Raw genomic sequence first — 22,524 nt, 5'->3', positions numbered from 1 at the left:
ATGTATGATTACCTAATTAAACTACGGTATCGACAATTATTAATCGATAGATTTGCTCCAGTTCTTTGGCTATTGTTGCGATACCATGCTCGCGTCCTTGTCTTTCTTCTATAAAATCATTTTATCGTACTCAAACTTTTCTAAGTGGGTAAACTCGAATCGTAAACACTATTAGCAGTTCCGTCTCAATGATATATGTGACGCATGTTTATATTTAAAGTGTTTTGCAAATTTTATATATCAAAATAACTACTAAAGCTCTGAAATAATATAAAGCTTAAGAACGGTTGCCAAAAATACCACAGTCGGTGCTAAGAGATGACGATACACGAGTTCCAGTTATAGAAGAATTATCACTGCGCTGCTTGCGTCAATGCTTTAGAAATTCGGTCCTGTGTCTTAATTACATGAATAAAATTATTAGTTTACGATTTTAAAATTAACGTCACTCAATTACGTACATTCAAAATAGACGGGATTTCCAAACGATATCGTCAAACTTTAACTTAATGATGTAAATCACTGCTACTCGTCCAGTACTAGTGTCATAAAAACAAATAAGTTAGTCTTAATTAAATTCTTCACGTCACAGCTTATAAACTGCAAGGACTACAATACTAAGTCGTGGGAAACCTGTAATTGCTTACGAAGTATTAACATAAAACATAGTAGCTTGTATGTAATCTGGATGACGTTTTTCATAGTATGAATCATCCTTGATATGAAATATCTAAACAGTATCAGCATGTGCGCAGATTGTCCGAGGTAGCGGAGGAGTGGGAACAGCCGGAAACGAAAAGGCGGCGCGAGAACGAGACGGGTGTTAAGATAGAATGCGACGACGCTAACGATGCGTACGCGTTCGCGCTGCCCGCTGCGCCCGCGCATTCGCCCGCTCTGCCCGACGCTGCGCCCGCTCTCCCTATCCCCGCGTACGTTTTAACAGATACCATTTTATTTACGAGATGAAAAATCCTACTGATTTCTAATTACATTGATACAACCGTAATAGTTGCGGACGCAGCGTTGACAGACCATTAGCTTAGCTTCAAATAAATTGTCACTCAATCATCTAACATTGATCCTAGCTGGGCACGTGAGAAACTGTGATTGACATTACCTATCACGCATTCACGCGTCATCGTCACACGCTGCGCCTATCATTACATATGCAGAGAAATTTCTAATGACAAAATATACAACTATTCATAGGTATAAATAAATCAACTATAATATACCAAAATTTTCAATTAATTCTTCTCAGCTTAGACTATTGTAATTTTTGAAATAACATTTAGAACATTGTCAAAATAATAGATACTTTAATTAATCAAACAAATTAATGTTGATGTAAATTAGCTGATAAGTGTCACATGCACTTTAATTAATCTATAAATATTGCACTTTATTAACTCAATATAAATAATCACATAATACTTAGAATATCAATTCAATAGCATATGCTCTTTAGTAGAACTAATATGTTAAATATAAAGTACCAAGAGCGCCAATATGCTCAATTTCATTATTCCTTATACAAATGGCAAAATACCTTGTCATAATAAATTATCTGCTGATCTCCATAGTAAGTAATAGATAAGTAGTGTTCTACTTTAGTATACTCTAGTGGTATCTATGTTTTTGCTGAAATTAGCTTTTTTACAATTCAAATTGCGGGTTTTAGTTAAAGTTGGCACGTTCAATGCATAACAGTCTTTACGTCAATACAATTACGTGACCTTTAGCAATATAATTATCAACATGTGACTGATATAACATTAAAACTATAAAAAATATATTTGATCACATCATGATATCATCACAACACTACAAAAATTGTATAAAATCTATTCAAAATTGTTCATCTTATTGTTTATATATCTTAAGTGACATAAAATTCGCGAAAATTCCATTATTAATAAAACCATTATCGCATTTCAGGATAAGAGCTGGTTGCAGTATATCTAGTCCAAGCATATCGGAGACACCTGGAAAACGATTTCAGGATCCCGCATACAGATCGTGTGGCAAGCTGGGTAACAGCGGCAAACTCGCTACTAAATACGCTGGCGGAGGGAAATTGGGTGGGAAGTTGGGCGGTAAGCTGGGTGGGAAGTATGGTGGTAAATTGGCACAAGCCCTGGCCAGACGAAGAGCACTAGCAGCCATGTCACATTCAGGCCCACCTGGTCTATCTGCTCCGCTTTCCTGTAAGTCTCGGGATGGAACAGTGGAGCTACAGATATTATGCCAGCCCGAGACACAACACAGAGCAAGGTAACCGTCGTATGATTAATTAATAAAATTGGACCACATGATACTCAATCAATAATAATAATAATCAAATGTAATTGTTATAGATACCAGACAGAAGGCAGCAGGGGTGCTGTTAAGGATAATTCAGGAAATGGATTTCCCGTTGTAAAACTAATTGGTTATGATAAACCAGCTGTTCTACAGGTACGATCTTACTCCCACGCGATCTTCAATCGTAAGTTAAATGAAACAAGAGTTAAAATTCCGAATCAATTCGCAGGTGTTCATTGGAACGGATACGGGTCGCGTTGCGCCACATATGTTCTACCAAGCGTGCCGCGTCTCCGGAAAGAACTCGACTCCCTGCAAGGAGAGGAAAGAGGATGGCACTGTTGTCATCGAAATCGACCTGGAGCCTGCCAAAAACTGGCAGGTCACGTGCGACTGCGTTGGAATACTCAAGGTTAGGAAATTAATCGAGTTACGACAAATATGAAGTTACCTTAATTAATGTATATGCATCTTATCTCGAAACGAAAATGTTATTTGAATAAATGTTGTCTGCATACCGCAGTAGAAGATCTCGTGCAAACTACTGTAAATACTGCGTGTATTCTTAGACTGTGTCAAACGCGTATTTACTCAACAAGTAATAGATTACATCGCACAATTATAATTTAGTAAATGTAACTCAATCGAATATTGGATACCTTTTCTTTCAATTAGTTTGTATAAATTTAACCCAAAATTAAATCTGATTGGGTGAAAAGACTGGTGATTTTTCTTACTAAGTATTTGGGGTCAGTGTAAGGTAGTCTGGGTAATGCTAAGTCTATATAGGAAAACGAATTCTATATTAATGTCTGAGCCTTGGTAACTGGTTACCATTAAATGGCCCTTTGCACGTCCAAATACTTATTACATACAAAAAATAAATGTATCAATGATATTTTAAGGAGCCTATGTGTATTGGAAATAACTTGTCATTTTATTTCTAATCATTACCACAGATGTAAAGAACACAATGTTTCCGTTCAAAATAACTTTACGAACATGCATTATCCAAAAAAAAAAAGAAAAATACTGATTCGGAAAGAATAACCGACGTGACTACATAAAAATAACCTATTATCAATTTCTGAGTTAAAATTAACAAAAATGGAAGTATTATTAATTCATAACTACCCGCAATTACATTGAAGAAAAGCCACCAGATTTAAAGCCAAAATATAATTAGTGTATGCGATCATAATTAATATTAACGAGAAAAACATTACTCTTGTTAAGATAAAAACTGATAGAATTTATCTTTGGAGTAAAAGTCATGCTCGAGTAAAAGTAATTAATACTTTCTACGGTTACTTGTGCAAGTGAACTGTCGTCTTAAAAAGTAGTTTCATACCAATTAAAAAGTACCTTATAGAGTCAATACGAACCAGTTTTATATAATGTAGGCCACATTACTTGTTTTTATATTTCTCCGATTAAAAACCTAAGATCGAGCTTCGACCGGATCTTAAATATTCGATTCCGTAATGGCATAAAACGATGACTTGGAAATATGATCATAATGTTAACGAATCTTCGTTATTTGTCATGACTATTAGACGTCGTTTAGGACCTTAGATTTTTGGCAAATGGCCCTCCAAGTAGTTACTAGTCACCACTTTTCATAGACCAATGTCAGACCAGCGCCAATGCTCATCAACAATTTTTAAACATTCCGTACATGCCATCAACCATGGAAACAAAGATGTCCAATGCAGGTAGCATTTACACTGGCGCACTCACCCTTTAAACCGGAACAAAACAATACTAAATATGATGCCTGATGTTTGCATATGTAATGTGGTCTGTTTCTTTTTAGAAATGTCAAATCAATAGTGGCAAAAATTAAACAATCAGTTTTTAACAAAATATACGAAATAATTTTTATGGGTAAGGTCGAGAATAATATAACAAACAATTTGAGCTTTTATCCGTGTGGTTTTCTGCATCATGGAAAACTGGCAGTGCATATCGTGTAATAAGATCCGTCAAAGTATAGATATAAGTACAGTATAGGCCTAATATATAGTTAGGGGAATTTATTTAGTTTAGAAAAGTTTTGCAATATTACTTCATGGTTATAGTATTTTAATTGGAAACGGTTGAATATAAATTACATTAAGTTCAGGATTTCCGTCACAACATACTAGTATCAAAGAACTAACTCCAAGCCAAAATATTCCAAGGAGCAAAAGTCAGGAAGCATTGTACAGCGTAGACTTTTAATCAATGAGACAGACAAGCGAATTATAATAATGATTTTAAGAGCGGGAAACTGCTCTTTATATGTGTTAGTAAAATAATACTTTCATATTTATTTACATATAAATAAATAACAATGAAAGCTATTTTTATCATTCAATAACAGTTCTTAAATACAGACCGTTATATAATACACTTATCAAACAATGACCCAATTGGAAATGAATCGAAATTATGAATATATAGGCACGTGTTTATCTATGCGTTATTTTAGCGCGCCCTTTGCCCCGGCAGGCTATCTGCCTCCGCTATCGGGGGTCAATGTGCCATACTCTGCGCATTGGAATGTCGCTGTGATATGTTGTAAAATTTACAAAGCGATGCATTTTAGTACTGTATATTGTATTGTATTTTGAGGAAGTTCGTGTATAAATCGATTCCTAGTAGAACACTACTTGTACCCTTAAATTTTATACAATTCTAAAAGTACAAGTTATTTCTAAAGCGTATTTAAATGATTGCATTAATGAGTAACACCATAATCATCAACAAATACTTTCATATTAAGGGTTTATTATAACCCGTTTAAGGTATTCATAAGAGTAATAAGAACCAGTCTATTTCATTTTCATGAGATTATGAACACTATAAAGCATATCAAGATTTTCTAAATCTCGTATAAGATGAAGCCTTATCATGTCAGTCTAGTTTAAAAGTGTATATATCACAGGAACGCAATGTAGACGTGGAGCATCGGTTCGGCGAAGCGCTGGGCGGAGCGAGCGGCGCCCACGCGGCGCGAGGCAAGAAGAAGTCGACGCGTTGCCGCATGGTCTTCCGCACTGAAATCCTCGACACCAACGGTCAGCCGGAAACTCTCCAAGTGTGCTCCACACAGATTATTTGCAGTAAGTATCTCAAACGATTCACACTACACAAAACACAGTTCCAGTAAGATTACGATTAGATTGTTTTTGTGCGTTTTGTCAATGTCCTACTGAAAAAAGCTGGAAGAACTTTAATCATTTAGATCTATCGATTCATTACAACCATGCAGATGCTCCAACTAGTACTTACTAATCTTATTTTGAATTATTCTAGCTCAACCTCCAGGCGTACCAGAAGTGTGCAGAAAGTCCCTCGTGTCGTGTCCAGCTACGGGGGGCTTGGAGTTATACCTATTAGGGAAGAACTTCCTCAAAGAGACCCGGGTCGTGTTTCGATTGCTGCAAGATGGCGGCACCTGGGAGGAAGAAGTGGCGCCTGACAAAGAATTCCTGCAACAAGTAAGTTTTGCCATCTTGTATAGATATTGCCAACATGAGATAAAACCAGAGTCGAGATGGCCCAGTGGTTAGAACGCGTGCATTCTTAACCGATGATTGCGGGTTCAAACCCAGGCAAGCACCGCTGATTCATGTGCTTAATTTGTCTTTATAATTCATCTCGTGCTCAGCGGTGAAGGAAAACATCGTGAGGAAACCTGCATGTGACAAATTTCATAGAAATTCTGCCACATGTGTATTCCACCAACCCGCATTGGAACAGCGTTGTGGAATATGTTCCAAAACCTTCTCCTCAAAGGGAGAGGAGGCCTTTAGCCCAGCAGTGGGAAATGTACAGGCTGATACTTTGAGATAAAACTACTCTTAAGTACTATTCGTAATCTGTGCCGAATTGTAGTTATATTAAAGTTCGCCCAACGCTCTATCATGCATAAGTAACGGCAACGCACTAAGCCCACGTCTGTTCGGGTTGCAGACGCACCTGGTGTGCTGCGTGCCGCCCTACCAGCGCTCGGACATCACGGAGGCGGTGTGCGTGCAGCTGTTCGTGCGCTCGGCCGGCAAGGCGTCGGAGCCGCACGCCTTCTACTACACGCCGGTCACGAGGCACCCGCTGCACTGCACCACGCACCCCTCGCATGCGCACCACGCGCACCAAGCGCACCAAGCGCACCACGCGCACATGTCGCAAGGTAATTTTATACTTTTTACGCTACGCTGCGTCACGATATGTGTGTGTATCATTTGAATTCTATTCCGTTTAAAGTTTAAGATAGTTATAAGAAATGTTTTTTTGTTAATTTATTTATAAGTAATTTATAAAATGATATGTTGATTGTAGTGTAAATAAATCAAAATGTCTTTTGATTTAAAGTATATGTGTAATATATAATATTTTATAGAATATAAATGATGCACACGCGCTAACATTGTGTGCGATATATAGATTGACCATTAGGTAAATGTTATAGAATGTTGCATGACTAACTTAGCGGATATGATACATTGCTTAAGTAAAATAATATTTATACGAATTGCTGACTGTAAGTCTCTGCTTATGTAACGAAAATAAACGAAGATAATAAACAATGCGTGCTCCGTAGCCGAATGTCGCTCTAACATTATGAAGTCGTTATCGCCTCAGACTATGAGCATATTTGATTTAAGTATGTATCTTAATTGCTGAACCGATTTCAACGTCTGCATTATGTCAAGTCGCTGGAGCGCAATATAATATATTTGCTTTAATCTCTCACATTAAATCACAAAACCGTTGAATAAGACTCAAACATTTAAAGATATTTTAAAGAAAACGAACTTAACCTTCAATATTAATAATGTTCGAAATTTAAAATTGAAAAAGTAAAAGAATAATACAGATTAAACAGAAATAATACACTTGATTAAATAAAACCACGGCCACGCAGTTTTGATATTGAGTAATGGTTTAGCGTGAGAGGTTGTATGACAATTGGATACACAAAGCGCACCTCCAATTAACAAACGTGAATATTTTATCATTTTATTTTATTTTGTTCGCATAGAAGAGACATGTCGGTAGCAAATTATTCAACGGCTGGTATAAATATGTTTGTAGATGTCGCTCTGTGCATTCAAGGCACTAACCCATCTAATACTCGAAGGCTTGTACTAACGCGTTAACATTTGCTTGTTTCCGCGCATGCGGCGGTGTCCATGTCGCCATATATGTTGTTATATTGTTTAATGTATAATTATAGTGAAGTTTGGAAGAAATGACTGATGCGTATATGCGTACTATTTCTCTCCCGTCTGTTCAAGCTAGGTCTGTCTAGGTAGCGAGCTCGGCCGCCGCCCGCCGCCGCACCGCCGGCGTCTATGGTACTGCCACGCACTCGCACGCACACACACACACTACACAGAGACCATCGCTTCTCAACGACCACCCATTATTCAGTACAACCGAACGAAACGAACTCAAAGCTAAAGTTATTTTAAATCATCGTTGATTTTATAACCTCAAAAAAAATTATGACCCTCTCATACTCAAACATTTTTCGCTTAAAGAGTCACGGCCTCAAAAAGGTTGAGAATCGATGCAAGATACAATACTCGACCACATATACGATACACGTAAACACTAACGTACCTTTAACACACGTGTACAATGAGACCATACCGTTAATTCATACAAACAATAGGTGCAAATTTATTGAAAAGTTACATGGTGAGTCAAAACATCGTAACGCAATCGACACGAACATACACGGATACAGATTATTAATACATTTTTTAATCATTTTTTTAGTATAAAATTTGCAACCAGTACATAAATAAATATTGAAATTTAAAGATACGAAATTATATTATCTATATATACCTTAAAACACTGCTGTATCTGGTAGACGGATAACTTACATAACAAAATACGTACAAATGGCATAGTTGATTTTATTATTTTCAGTGATGGAAGGTTTTCGTTTTATAGGTTTATTTTGTACTTTATCATAGAAAAGGAGGACATTCCAAGATCATTAGAAGAGATCAGAAGAAATAATTAGATTTATGTTTTAATTAAATTAATTTTAGTTGCTTTATTTTAGGTTATAATTAATTTCTGCTATCTGCACTGTTTTAAATGTGCATATAAAAGTGAAATGAATTATAAAATTATTTGAAACGTTAATTAATATTATTAGCATATTCAATAAAATGTAATACTTTTAAATATGGACACACATAATAAATTCTGAAATATTTCGAAAGAATAAAACAAATTTTACACATCACAAAAAATATAAGTAATTCTCGTTATTTTCTAAATTTAACAAATCATAAAAAGTATGTTTTAAATAGTCACAAATCAAAAAGTTTTTTTTTATTATGAAGTTTACGAAACATTGCCAGTGGATAAAACTATTTATTTACTTAGTCATTACAAGTACAATCACAATTTACACAAAAACGAACAATTACGAAAATCAAATAATTGGGTTTTTAATATAGGTACTTCATATGTTCATTTTTTTTTTGTCGACATCAAACATACAAAATTAATCATACTTTTCGGATGACATAAGTAACGGAACACAATGCATACGATACACACGACCTCTGTCCAAATCACTCTCTCCACACGTAGCTAGTTGCCTTTCGTGCCAAAATGTAATTATTTGTCTTCATATTTCTAATACTACTCCCAACTCCATTTCAGTCAAACTGTGAGACATACGGACGTTGAAAAGCTGAAATTATATTATTAATTGTATTTTTGTAATATTCACGTTGTCTATGAATTTATTCGCACCATAGTTTATTTTTGTAAATAATTATATAATCCGTTAGGATTTTTTTACTAAGTTTTACCGAAAACCTTAGTTTTAAAGTCCTTTTGTTTTGGTTATAAAAATCTCTGAGCACTTTCGGTCGCAATATTAGGGCAACTTGTCTTAATTGACGGAACTGAAATGGATTTGGTAGTCGGGCACGCAGCTAGGTAGCCCGCCGTACTTGGCCAAGTGTAACGAACTTTGTGAACAGGTGAGGAGGCGCGACCCGTGGTCTGCTGGGGTTCTGGTGGCGCGGGAGGCACTCTAATGCCGCCACCGCAGGCACCCGCCAGACGACCCTCACTCATCGTACCTGACCCTCATTCGCCTCTGGGACTCAAGAGTGAGGTAAACAATTTGCTCATCTTATTCTTTGTTAATTGTTGTAGAAATAAATAGAAAGAACACATATTTGGTTTCTTAATTTATTTATTTTACTTCAATTAAATAATATACATATCTCATGAAATTTTCTTATAATATTTTATATTTTGTATCACGATCAATAGACTTAATATTTGTCGGCCACCAGGTAACGGACGACTCCAGTCAGCACTCGCTAATCGATGGCTCAGAAAGCTGCTCGGAGGGCGAAAAGCCGCTTCCCGACGACCTCAACGTTATGGACTTGCGTCTTAAGTCAGAGACCATCGCCCGGGACGGGCAGTCGCAGGTCAGAACCCATCATATGATATAACTAAATTTATATTTCTGCGTCAATTACTATCGCGATTATTAATGTTTTTTTTCCATCAAACAGGTTAGCTACGGCAGCGGTTACGACTCTATCAAGTTATCTCCGACCACTCCCTCTCAGGCCGAGTCTCCTTCGCTCATGGTCTCCTTTACGCAGCAGCTACAAGCCATTCAGAACCAGGTCCAGACTGATAAAATGGTTGAGTCAGTCACGGCCGCCATTTTCAACTCTGACAACGGTGGTCAAATATATGACCAGCCCATACTACCGATGAACACGATGGATACGATGCAACAACTCATTTCAGCGAAAACGGCCATGGACCCCCTGGAATCGGACATGAAAGTACTCAACTCTGAACTAATGATGACGGATTCGAGAATGCAATCAACAGTGTTGCAGTCAACGAACGAGCAGAGGCTCATGGTGTACAACCAGGTGCAGCAAGAAAGAGACGAAAGTTTCAACCCATTCGGTGCTATTACGAAAATGGAAGCCACGCAGATCAAACAAAGATTAGCTCAGCAGACCGCTCACATGGAAGCGCTGGTCGAGGATGCCATGAAGGCAACGGCGGCCATGCTCCCAGCGGACGCGGCCAAGCTCGACGAGCTGGTCAACTCTAGGGTAGACGACCACCTGTCCGGCTCCGCAACCTCCCCTTCTACGGCTTCGCACGCATCTGACGTCATACTCAGTCCAAACGCGGCAGTTGTCTCTCGAAACTCCGCCACCGAACTCCTTCCCCCGATGTCGACGTCGGCCATTCCCCCGGACGTGATCCTAAACCCACAAGTGTCGCCGAGCATGCTCTGCGACAACAATCAACGCATCGTGCTCCCAAACGGCCCGTCGCAGGACGACCTCATGATGATGCCGGACATACCCACGTCGGTGAAGACGCCGCCCGCCGCCGTCAAGTCGATGATCCTGAACGCGGCGGCCGAGATCCTGACCTCGGACACGACGATGAACGCGCTGGTCACGTCGGCCATCAACACGGCCAACATCCTGTCCACGGAGAGCGGCGGCGGCGGCATGCAGGCGGCGGACGCGCAGCCGCCGGCCGAGCCCGCGGGGGAGGCTCCGCTGGCCGCCATGTCGCAGGCCGTGTCGCAGGCCGTGACGCAGGCCGTCTCGCAGGCCGTCTCGCAGGCCGTGTCGCAGGCCGTGTCGCAGGAGATGACGGCGCCCGTGCAGGGCCTCACCGACATGAGCGACCAGGACCTGCTCTCCTACATCAACCCCAGCACCTTCGACCAAGGTGAGTACATGGACATTTGCTTCTTCTCCGATCGTACATGTTGTGAGCAGTGAACGGGTTATAGAAACAGTTACTTTTACGAATAGTTAAATAATTCCTTCTATTTTAGTAAGCACCGAACGACAATAATTAGCATATTATGATTACTTTGTAGTTCCAATTTAACCTCAGATAACATATAAACCTTTTACTAAGTCATAGTTTGTACGGGACTGATTTCATTTGATAAGATTAAGATTGAATTATCTAAGGAAGCTTTAGGTAGTTTCGTTTATTAATTAATTCTTATAATAACTGCCATTTCGCTATAATTGTCACGAGGATATTATAGTCGTATAAAATTATTTTTTAAAGGAGTATTTTGCGTTAAACGTTTAAATTTATTTTGCTAGTGATACAAATATACCCATTGACTGATGGTGCACTTAAAGTACACATCATAGTTATTATACATTAACGTATTATTTAATTTTATGTCAATTTTATACAATGTAACTGAAATGTTTTGGTTGGTTGGTTTTATATATACATGTTATAATACTTATATTTATGGGTAAAGAAAAAATACATACTAACAAATTTGCGTCTTTTGCAGTGTGAGGTGCCGCACTAATGCATTTCGTAGCGAGTACGGGCTCAAAGCAGTTTATATGTGAATTATTAATAAGTGTAACTAGATAGTTTAAATTAAGGCATTATAATCTCTATGTGTGGTATATATATGACTGGTTTTCGTGTTATATTGTCAATAGAACGTTTGGGTCAATTAATACATGTGAGTCAGTATTACAGGGCTAATAAATAAAGGTACATGCGTTGCTTAGTGGAAAACCATAGATTGAATCAACTGTCAAAATATAGAACATTTCAAATTCAAACTATTACAAATTACAGTCATGAAATTGTTTTCAAAATTATTGTTTTCAATAAAGACTGCTGAAATTTGCTTGAACATCTTTCTTTTAATCGTAATCAAATTAATTCGTTAACATATGTTATGATGTGAGTTTTTTGTTTTCTAGAAAATTCTTTGGTGTTCTGTTAATAAAGGGATGTCCTAAAAGGTTAATTGTATGTATTTTATGAATGTTTAAATTTTATAAATGTTGATATATGAATGATTGTATCAAGTTTTATGATTTCGAATTTTATTATGTAAATAGTTGATAGATTTGTATTTATGACGTATTTTTGAAGTGCGGTGGCGGCCATCTTATCAATAAAAGAGAATTTATTATATTAGATACATAAATAAAATAATTTTACAATAACGAAAATAGTTTTACATTGATTCCTATGAAATGTAACATAAAATGACAATTTTTAACCTAGAAAGATTTTTTGTTATTCTTTTAGAAATATAAAAACGATTTTAAGGTAGCCGTCAAAACCGCTTGTATTAAAACTCCATTGTGTACAATTGCCTTTATTAAATGCTGCGACTCAATATTATGAATACTATGTTTCTGTTACTTACAATAAAAGCACAAAATTTTAAATTATTTAAAAAAAAAAACAGAAAGGCAATGTAGGCAGTGGGTAAAAGTATGAACGTTAGACCTACTGTTCACTGACGTAAACTACACTGCGACTGCAACGTAAATAGAAACTTGCGTTTCCTTGCGTATAGTGAGTGTATTTCGTATGCCATTTATTGTGTGGTGCATCTCTGAGTACTCGTTGATGTACAGTGGACTTAAGTGATTTAACATTAGCATTAGTTTATTCGTAAGATTAAGGCGACTTTACATGGCGATTTGAGTAGAAATTATTCTAATATATATTTATGTTATTACTTACGTATATATTTTTACATATTTAGGTACTTTTGGTTGAATACATAGAAATAAATTGGCATATAAAACAAACAAAAAACGTAACTACTAGATATTCACGTCGTCAAAATTAATTATAACTTTAATCAAATCGCAATGTCATGTAGCCTAAAGGACAACAGTACTGATGTGATAGAGCAAAGATTATATAAACGTAGTATATTATGTATACATACAGTTCATATTTGTAGGTAAAGTCGAATGCTACATATTAAATGTGCCATTTACTATATGTAACCTTATTATAGATAGTGTAGGCGTATCGCGAATACTTCGATGTCATCGGATGATTGTTTTTGGCCGACAAAAACTGCTACAATAGAAAGCAGATTCATCATAACTTAACTGTTTAGTGCAAAGCTTTGCAGTTTGCACGCTATTTGTTAACATTTTATACCTAAAAATGCCATAGATATCTGTCAACTTGACATTACACGTTTCACTATTTATATCTTTATTTATATTTTTATATTTGGTGAACGGATTTAACAAAAAAATACTCCCTATTTTTCAATATATATTCTTTAAATTAATTTAAAAGTACTTATTCAACACACTATTTTATGTAAATTAAAAAAAATGAAAAATAAATGATCTTTTTTCAAATACATTATTTAATAACAGCATGAATTATTCTGGAGATTTTTCGGCAATGATGGATCTGGCTAGATTTATATGTATTACATAGGTCGATGTTACGAAAATCTTTTTGATACATCGTTATTGAATGATTTTGATACATTTAGCCAAAAGCGAGCAGATCAATTCATTACATATATAGGGACCATGTCGAACAATATTCCATATTATACAATTTACAAATTATAACAGTTTTTATATGAAATATACAATTATTTTAATAGTCTTTACCAGGTTAAATGTGTAACATGTATTTTCACAAATATAAATTTTACAGTTTTAAATAATATAATATTTTGTAAAATACTATAATATTTTGTACAAGAGAAAAATTGGTAACTGAATCTCTACTAGCAGGTCTACAAGTGTTATAAAATAAAAACTAAAAAAATATTTCTCTATTTGTAAGTAAACAGAAAAACTATTTAAAAACCTAAACTATTATGATGAATTATTTTATAATTAAATGTATTGTTTACCTTTTATTGATAAATATTGTATATTAAAATTTAGATACCTTAAAAAAGTTTTAAAACTGTATTTTTGACGACGATTATTATCGAATGTTAATTTTTTTCTTTCATTAAAATGTGCTATATATAAAAATATGAATTGTTACTAAAATTTTATAAATAGCAAGTATGTATTCATAATGTATAAAAGTTTTAATTTACTTATTAATGAACACATCACATTTTTGTAGTTATTATCTGTCTTCCATGTTTATTTTTGAAACGCGGAAAAAGTCAAATACACTTGACAACGAAGAAAAGAAGATAATAATTGTTAATTATTTATTGTGGAACTTACGACTTATCTATTCATGTAAACATTCGTCGTGCGTAGTCATTTTTTCTAGATTCTTACAAAATAATTCCTTCTTGGACTAAATGCGCAGTGCATGAGTGATATTTGTGATAGTGCATGCAATTTTGTATTGAATTAATAGAAAGTTGAAGCTTTTAATTATATGGACAATGTAAAGATTTGTTCAGTGTGCTGCGTAGCATAGATCTCTAGTCGGTCTAATTCAATGCAACTTGCCGAGGTTTACGATGATCATCTATATGTTATTTGTTTTGATGTAATTGATTAAATGTTATACAAAAATTACGGATTTTCATTTGTACCTTACATAAATCCCATTATTCATATCCCAAATATGTATTTGAAGGAAATTGTGAATGTAAACATGATGATTTATTCAAGTTTGATCTTTAATTTAAATAAAATATAATCGACCTACATAAATTATTTAACATTGTGTTACGAATCATTAACTTATGAAGCTGAAAAATATTAAATGTTTCAGTAATATGAATGAGATCACTTTTTCATTGGTTTAGCTTGAAAGAACGCTGAAACTTCCTGGGTTCAAACTCCCGGGTCGGCCACTCAAATATATGTTTTCCCGCTGAAATTTACTCAGTATAGCCTGAAAATTGTAAGCAGATCCAGCCTATTGTACCTGCGCCTACACTCTCTCTAACTTTATTGTTTGCATAGAAAACTGGAATTTAATAAAATAAATTTGTCGTATGCAACTTCCTTAATTAGCCAACCAACTACACGCCTAGCCACTTAAGTAAACGGCGCTGATTAACCAGCGGCCTGAATGATACTAAATTCCAACCATAACAGGAAAAAAGCCAAATAAACAAACAACCTTGTCAGAAAACTGTCACGATTGGTCGTTTTGAACGTCTACGAAACTGATATCGGAATGATGGAAGTAAAATTACCACTGGAAATAAGTAAAGTGTAATAGTTTTGTATTATAAATAACGTTATATTAACCACAGTCTTAGTAGTGGACAATATAGCTGAGTTATAATCAAATCGCATGACATAAAAAGGTTTGTTTATCTTACTTCACTTTAAATAGGCCACTTCATCTTCTGTTCATGGAATATGGAAATAAAAAAAGAATATAAATATTTATATAATATCACGCCTCTTGATTGCAAGACTATTAAAGCTGACTTGATATGGTCTTGTCGGTTTTACCCTCGAAGTATCCATCAGGTATGTCGGCCTACTTATATGAAATAAAAAAAAAATGCTTTCTCCTATGCAGTTTGAAGACTTTAAACGTTGTTGCCATAATTATATGCCATAGCAAAAGTTATTAAAATAGCTTATGTGTCTATCAAACGCACTCTGTGTTAATTAACTCACGTGATTTATGATTCTCAGATTTTCTTAGATTGCTAAAATTGTTATGAATACAATTACTACCCAAGTACTTTGTTTATTTCATGATCTCACAAATCAAATACTGCACTATTTTAGTGAAAGTAAAGTAACAGCCTGTAAACTACCCACTGCTGGGCTAAAGCCCCTCTTCCATTAGGGAAAGGGTTTGGAACATATTCCACCACGCTGTTCCAGTACGGGTTGGTGTTCGAATACGAAATCATCGATTATGATGCACGCGTGCTAACCACTGGGCCCATAACCACTCTGCTCATACTATTTTATTACTTTGTTTTAATTGCTTTCTTTTTCGATATATATTTATATATTGAAATAGTTATAGGTTTAAAGAAAATAACTCGAGTCCGCACTTCATTTAATTGATTCTATTTATACAAACATACATAATAACAATATCTTGATGTTCGCCATTATCCTATTAAATTAAACTTATATCATTCCCAACATTCTTAAAATTAAGTATTTATATTGACAAATTAAATTATGATAAATATGTTTTCGTTATATACCTAAATATGAACATAAACAGAAGGTACAGAATAGTACGAATATAATGAGTAGGATGGCAACCCAGACAGGAACAGTACCTGGAATTAAATTAATTTTTATCACAAAATGTTCGATGTAGTTTCGTGTTATATAAAGTTATAAATAAACAAGCAAATTGGAGATATAAGCCTGACTGTGAACCACTTTTATATATTTATTAATTGAATTCTAGAAAGCGCGGTTCATCAGCTACATATTGCCAAGCTACCAATTTGTGCCAAATTGACAATATTAGCACGGATATGTGCGCTGATACATAAACCTGCTTCGAAATAGTATATAATGTAAAAATATTCTTTAGATACACTTAGCTCTTTTATAGTTTTGGCTCTATGGCCAATTTTAAGTCACCATTAGCAAAGACAAAAACGATAGTGAATCAAAAGTAGTTATTTATAAATTTCGAGTTTGTTATTTTATGATAACATAATACCTACACAATAGTTCATGACAAAAAAAGAAATTGAATCGAACTTAATTTTATAATTTTGAAAAAATTGTGGCCCGGCCCCTGCTCCTCAATGCTGGCGCAGCGTGTGTGCGTGCTCATAGGGCTGGCACAGCGTGCGTGCGTGCTCATAGGGCTGGCGCAGCGTATGTGCGTGCTCACAGGGCTGGCGCAGCGTGTGTGCGTGCTCATAGGGCTGGCACAGCGTGCGTGCGTGCTCATAGGGCTGGCGCAGCGTGTGTGCGTGCTCACCGGGGTAGGGCAGCGTGTGCACGACGAGGCGGTTGTCGACGGAGATGGAGAGCAGCGCGGCCTCGCTGCGCGCCGTGAGCGCCGCCGCGCCGACCCACTGCAGCCCCGTCACGAACATGCCGTGCGCGCCGCTCACGTGCAGCACGCGCTACACACGCTCGGGTTCATTATCGAATTATTTCACTTACAAGGCAACTAGATGTGCGTTACAAAAAAATATATAGTCTAGAATATACAGAATTTTTATTATGTTCAAAATACATATGTCTAACTGGATCTTTACCAAGAATGTACTATAATTTTTTTTATAAGTAAATAATACCAACTATGAACATTATATATAACATTCAATTAATTAGTAATAATTTATTGAACACAAGAGTATTCTCTATTTTTATATATCTGTGGCCTGGTGGTAGATGAGCCAATATCAATAGCCCTTTTCTTTCAGTCATGAGAATAGAAGTAATGTACAGGTTTTGTTACAGTGTATTTCCTTTTGTTAGCTTACGCAGTTTTGGCAGAATTGTATTTAGTATTTTTAAATAAAGCAAAATGTTTTATACAATTTCCTTTTTTATAAATTATATAGACAGACGAGCAGATGAACTATTTGTTGATAAGAGTCGTAAGAAATACTAAACTTTTCTTAGAACACAAATTCCACCCCACCCTTATGAACTAGAATCTTATTTTCACGACCTCTGTGGTCGAGTGGTGTGTACACCGGTTTTCATGTGTACGCGACTTCGAGGTCCTGGGTTCGATGCCCGACTGACTCGATGTAGATTGTCATTAGTTCATGTTGCCTTGTGTCTAGGTGTTTGTGGTACCGTCGTTACTTCTGATTTTCCATAACACAAGTGCTTTAGCTACTTATATTGGGATCAGAGTAATGTAAGCGATGTTGTCTCATATTTATTTTCCTTGTGCCTGATATTACACTAGCTCACTCACACACAAAACCGTACAATCACAGATATATTTGTCTTAGTACTAATATAATTCATCAACGTAATCTCACCTGTAAACTAAAAGCTATGTATATGTCGACTGATCCACTGAACATGGTACCGACGCCGACGAATCTGCCGTCGTCGCGCACAGCGAGCGCGGACAGCGACTCCGCCACCACCACCGTTTTCCGCAGCTGACCGCTCAGGGGCTCCCACAGCTGTACCAGACCCTTCTGCTTGCCCGAACGAGCCAGCGGATTCGCGATCGTGAACATTCGGTATTCACCTTTTCTATCTTCTACGTCACCAAATCTATAATATCATAACATTTGATTGTTATTTCTCATAGCATGTCTAATAAAAAAAAATAGTAAATTTTTATATTTCTTCACAAATACAAATATAAAAAACATTAAAGGATTTTGGTATTTTTATATGTCGTTCCACATTCAAGCATACTTCTTTATTTGAATAATATAATCACTCCATTTTTGTCTATGACTGTACAAAAAGGTAAACATAGTTCAATACAAAGCAGAACTAGTTATGCATTAATTGTCTGTGACACACATAATATAAAGTGCCTGACCTCAACAACCTTTTAAGAATCACATTGAATATGCTAGTCCAGTACATTAATATAAGTATCAATAATATACATAAATAAAAAACAACAAATAAAATAATACTGAAAACTAACTTAGTTTCAAAAGTTTTGCTTTTATTTCAACAAATTGTGTTACAATAAATGATAGTTTAATTCCTTACGAAAACAAACTTACTTGCATCTTCTAAATAGGTACTTAGTGCCGTTTGGAGGTTGACATGTTAGACTTAAGAGTGGTGCCGCTTTTGCTTTCGTGTCCCAAACCAGTGCCTGTCCATCTTTGGCTATACTCACTAACCGACTATCGCATGGACTGAAGTCGAGGTCATCAAGCTGGAAAATTTAAATTTTATGTTTCAATACATAATACTACAACATAAAATTATATACTTCGAATATTCTATATTATCAACTAATAAGATAGACTGGAAAGTACTTTTATATTCTTTTTATTTTAACATGTAATAAAGCTGACATACTGGAATTCAATAAACCATTTTAAAAGTTATAAGAGAATTTGTGGTCCAAATTCTTAATTCTATAATAATATAATTTTTACTGTTAATTGTAACTATAATAAGAAAAATGTCTATACAATGCATGAGTGAATACAATTTACCTCTTTGGTGTGTCCCTGCAGTTCAAATAACAGTTGCATTTTAGGAAATGACCAGACTCTCACTTTTCCATCAACTCCACCCGTTGCCATCAGTTTACCATCATGACTGATGGTCACAACTCGTTGCAGAGGATCATTTCTGTGGAATATTATTCACTAATTATTTCCTGTCATATTTCAAAATGGACTACAAGAAAAGCATCATATTTGCTTGCAATTTAATATTTAAATACATATATGTCCTAACCACATGGCTCAAATACTGATATGGAATTTTGTAGTATCTATAATGTTAGAGCATGAAAAAATTAATATATGTATGTATTAATATGATAAGCAATTGAAATAAATATATTTTTGTATAAATATATTGTATATCTAACTAACTAAACTTGAATATAGCCTATTTCTCACTCAAGAAGAACCTCATCCATGTCAAATGAATATAATAAAGTTAATAAATATAATCCAATTATTTTTGTCATGCACACTGAGGTCTCTTAATAGACCTAATCGAAGTTTGTCCATTTAAATGCTTGTACATAGTTTATTTAATGTGTAGTAGTTCTTTGAATCATAATTAAAGTAAATATTAATTTTATTGACAATTTGTCTTCATGTAACACCCATTTTCAATGTCATATTGTAAAAATGTTCTCAAATTGCAGCAAAATTCACATTCAAAATTATCAAGAAACCTTTGGTAATTTTGTATCATATAAATCTTTAATCCATATTTTTAGAATGAAGATAAAATTATACAATGACTGATAATGTTCAAATGAAATAAATACAACATAAAACAATAATATTATTAATACTAAAATCTGTCAGATAGTCTTTTCTTCTTACGATAGTCAAACCACTGAACCAAATTTGAAATATGATGTGAAGTAAGCTTAAACTGCAACTAATGAGATAGAACATACTTGTAGTGCCTAATACCTATTACTCCATAAGAATGGAGCAAGTGTCAACTAGTATTTATGTATAAGGAAGCAGTACCTATGTACAATATAAAAATCATTCATCTTTAAATTAAATCTTTAAAATCACTCAATAAACTTTCAAAAAGTGTTTATTGTTTGATAATTATATGGAATTTTTGTTGGTTGTTATTATTCATCATTCAAAAATTAATAACATTTTGCATTACATAAAATACAAAACCTTTTATGCATCATTGTTCAAGAATATTCATACTAGCATACAATATAATTTTGTTTGTCAAAGCAGTACCAACCCAAAATCTGTTTGCACACTGTCACAAGGCCTAATTTCAAAAGACATCCTTTTGTCTGTCGTGTGATTATGGCTCTCCATTTTCGATATATTATCGTTCTCGGATATAGTACGGCGACGGCGTACGAGGCCGTTTTCGGCGCGAAAGCTCCCGAGACGCATCTCCGCTGCATCCACCATTTTAACATTAACTTTGTACAGCTGGCAGTGACTCTCCTGACCTGCGGCCAGGTATATCCTGTTCTGCACATTCTGCACAGAACATGTCATTACCACATTTGGTCCCGTCTCATACCTCATCACCTCTTCAGCGACGAATCGCGTTCCATTGTGTGATAGTTCAAATATTTCCTGTAAGTCAAAGAAATTCGACTTATCACTAGACGGAAACTAGAATGATGTAAGTAAACAAGAATTGGAAGCGATAATAAAATTGCTGACGCGTATCGAAGTATATGTAGAAGTTTTTCGTGTTTTTTTAGTAGCGAGTATGTCAACACTTACGAATCCATTTGCGACACCCGTGTTCGATGCACCACCGCCTCCCGCTACAAGAACGTGACGATTCGTCAGAGTCTGAAGCGTGTAAAGAGGAAAATCGACCTTCGCAAGTAAACCATCGCATCTATTGCGAGACATCTTCACTTATAACATCTATTTAACTTATATTAAATGGTGCCGCCGACTAATTACTACTACCTTAGTTCTAAATATAACCACATCAGTCTTTTTATTTGATCAAAGCAACAAATAATTAAAATAATATGTTTTAAATCAAGGAACTAAACAACTGACTGGCAATTGGAATTTCACTACTTCCAACATGACAAAAGTCAAAGTGACAGCTTTCAGTGTATGAAGGTTGCTTTAAATATGATGCGATGACTACCCTGATCATATGCATGTTGTAAAATGCCTCAAAAATCTTCACGAAGTTGTTTTTAATACTTAGGTAGTAAATATTAAATCAGGTCTATACTTTTAATAATATACTTAAATATATACATATAATTATTTATATAGTTAATTGGTAACCCTCGTGATAAATGTCAACTGTGGCGCGCTTTATGAAATGCAATGACTTCTGATATCCAATATTAAAATAGCATAGTCTTCATAAAATTATTCATTTAATTTCATGTTTAGTAAATTCTTACTATATCAAAGTTATTTTATTAACAAAAGCGCTTTCTTAATAAAAGTTTGTAATATATCAAATATTTTTATTGTTTTGGATACAGTTTTCAGTTTCACCACAAAGAATGAGTAAATATTTAATAAAAATTGTTCACGATATAATTTATTACAATTTTATTTTGACACATGATTAAAATAATGTAAATATAAAAAAAAAGAGTACATATGACATGAAATCTGTATTTGATTTAGTTATATATTATGAAATCTACTATATTCGTTTATATGTACAAAGGATGTTTTTTACCTTATTTCAATAAATGAAGAAGAAATAGTGAATTATAATTTTAAATAAAAAATCTATTCCTTAAAGTAGTTAAGAAAATGTGAAAATATTAAAGCACAATCAATAATCTATAACATAGCCTATTCAAATTAAAGGAGCAAATATAATTAAACCATAGTTTACATATACAATGCGATTTGCTATATTATTCATTACAAACAGTTCTTCATTAATATATAAGATATAATACTACACAATATAAGTATATATATACCTTAATAAAAAATTCGCTGACATTCGAAACGCGACTTTTTGCGAATGTTCTTAATGAATAACATAGATTTTATTCAAAATCTCAACAAACGATACACGCCGACAAAAAAGTGCTCATTGATAATGAGTTTTAATGTTTAGTTAGTAAACCTCAGTCTTTCTTTAAACTAATAATACGGCGTCAATTCATTGACAAGTTGTTAATTTTGCATTACTCCTCTTAAAATAGACTATATATAGAAATGTAGCACATTTAAATCAATTCAGAAGACAAACTCACTCAGATGAACATAGAAAACATCAAATTAAACACAATAATAAATAAAACTTATATCATAAATTCCAGAAAATACATTATTTTATTACAACGGCAAGAACAGTATGTTATATGAACTTTGGAAGT

The 22,524-nt window shown here is 34.8% G+C and overlaps 2 protein-coding genes across 4 annotated transcripts in view; one reads left to right on the top strand and one right to left on the bottom strand.

The window, feature by feature from the left end:
* Positions 1 to 13,288, top strand: part of LOC124530991 — an 86,085-nt gene extending 72,797 nt beyond the window's left edge. For 2 of the 3 annotated variants that reach the window (XM_047105371.1, XM_047105372.1), the window contains exons 3-13: positions 756 to 932; positions 1,942 to 2,277; positions 2,361 to 2,460; positions 2,537 to 2,719; positions 5,237 to 5,414; positions 5,608 to 5,792; positions 6,268 to 6,484; positions 9,312 to 9,448; positions 9,633 to 9,773; positions 9,861 to 11,061; positions 11,657 to 13,288. In XM_047105371.1, coding sequence (XP_046961327.1) covers positions 756 to 932; positions 1,942 to 2,277; positions 2,361 to 2,460; positions 2,537 to 2,719; positions 5,237 to 5,414; positions 5,608 to 5,792; positions 6,268 to 6,484; positions 9,312 to 9,448; positions 9,633 to 9,773; positions 9,861 to 11,061; positions 11,657 to 11,661 — 2,860 coding nt within the window. In that variant the 3' untranslated portion in view covers positions 11,662 to 13,288. The remainder of the gene's footprint in view (positions 1 to 755; positions 933 to 1,941; positions 2,278 to 2,360; positions 2,461 to 2,536; positions 2,720 to 5,236; positions 5,415 to 5,607; positions 5,793 to 6,267; positions 6,485 to 9,311; positions 9,449 to 9,632; positions 9,774 to 9,860; positions 11,062 to 11,656) is intronic. The other variant, XM_047105373.1, reaches the window with a different exon arrangement.
* A 2,807-nt stretch (positions 13,289 to 16,095) lies between these two features.
* On the bottom strand, positions 16,096 to 21,256 carry LOC124531233 (prolactin regulatory element-binding protein). Its single transcript, XM_047105731.1, has 7 exons — positions 20,930 to 21,256; positions 20,427 to 20,776; positions 19,184 to 19,322; positions 18,740 to 18,897; positions 18,026 to 18,269; positions 17,002 to 17,149; positions 16,096 to 16,339 (listed from the first exon to the last, which is right to left on the bottom strand). The coding sequence occupies exons 1-7, from the start codon at positions 21,062 to 21,064 to the stop codon at positions 16,254 to 16,256; spliced, it is 1,260 nt and encodes a 419-aa protein (XP_046961687.1). The 5' UTR covers positions 21,065 to 21,256; the 3' UTR covers positions 16,096 to 16,253.
* Positions 21,257 to 22,524: the final 1,268 nt, after the last annotated feature.

This window comes from Vanessa cardui, chromosome 7, assembly GCF_905220365.1.
Source record: "Vanessa cardui chromosome 7, ilVanCard2.1, whole genome shotgun sequence".
Lineage (NCBI taxonomy): Eukaryota > Metazoa > Arthropoda > Insecta > Lepidoptera > Nymphalidae > Vanessa > Vanessa cardui.
The sequence above is the reverse complement of the archived record's forward strand: the minus strand, read 5'-3'. Positions and strand labels throughout refer to the sequence as shown.

What these genes read in the sequence shown, in the direction of transcription:
- LOC124531233 (XM_047105731.1), bottom strand. Translation starts at nt 21,064, where the DNA reads ATGTCTCGCAATAGATGCGATGGTTTACTTGCGAAGGTCGATTTTCCT. An exon ending in CGGGTGTCGCAAATGGATTC is followed by an intron (nt 20,777 to 20,929) that starts GTAAGTGTTGAC and finishes TTTGACTTACAG; the next exon opens with GAAATATTTGAACTATCACA. An exon ending in TACCTATTTAGAAGATGCAA is followed by an intron (nt 18,270 to 18,739) that starts GTAAGTTTGTTT and finishes ATGATATTATAG; the next exon opens with ATTTGGTGACGTAGAAGATA.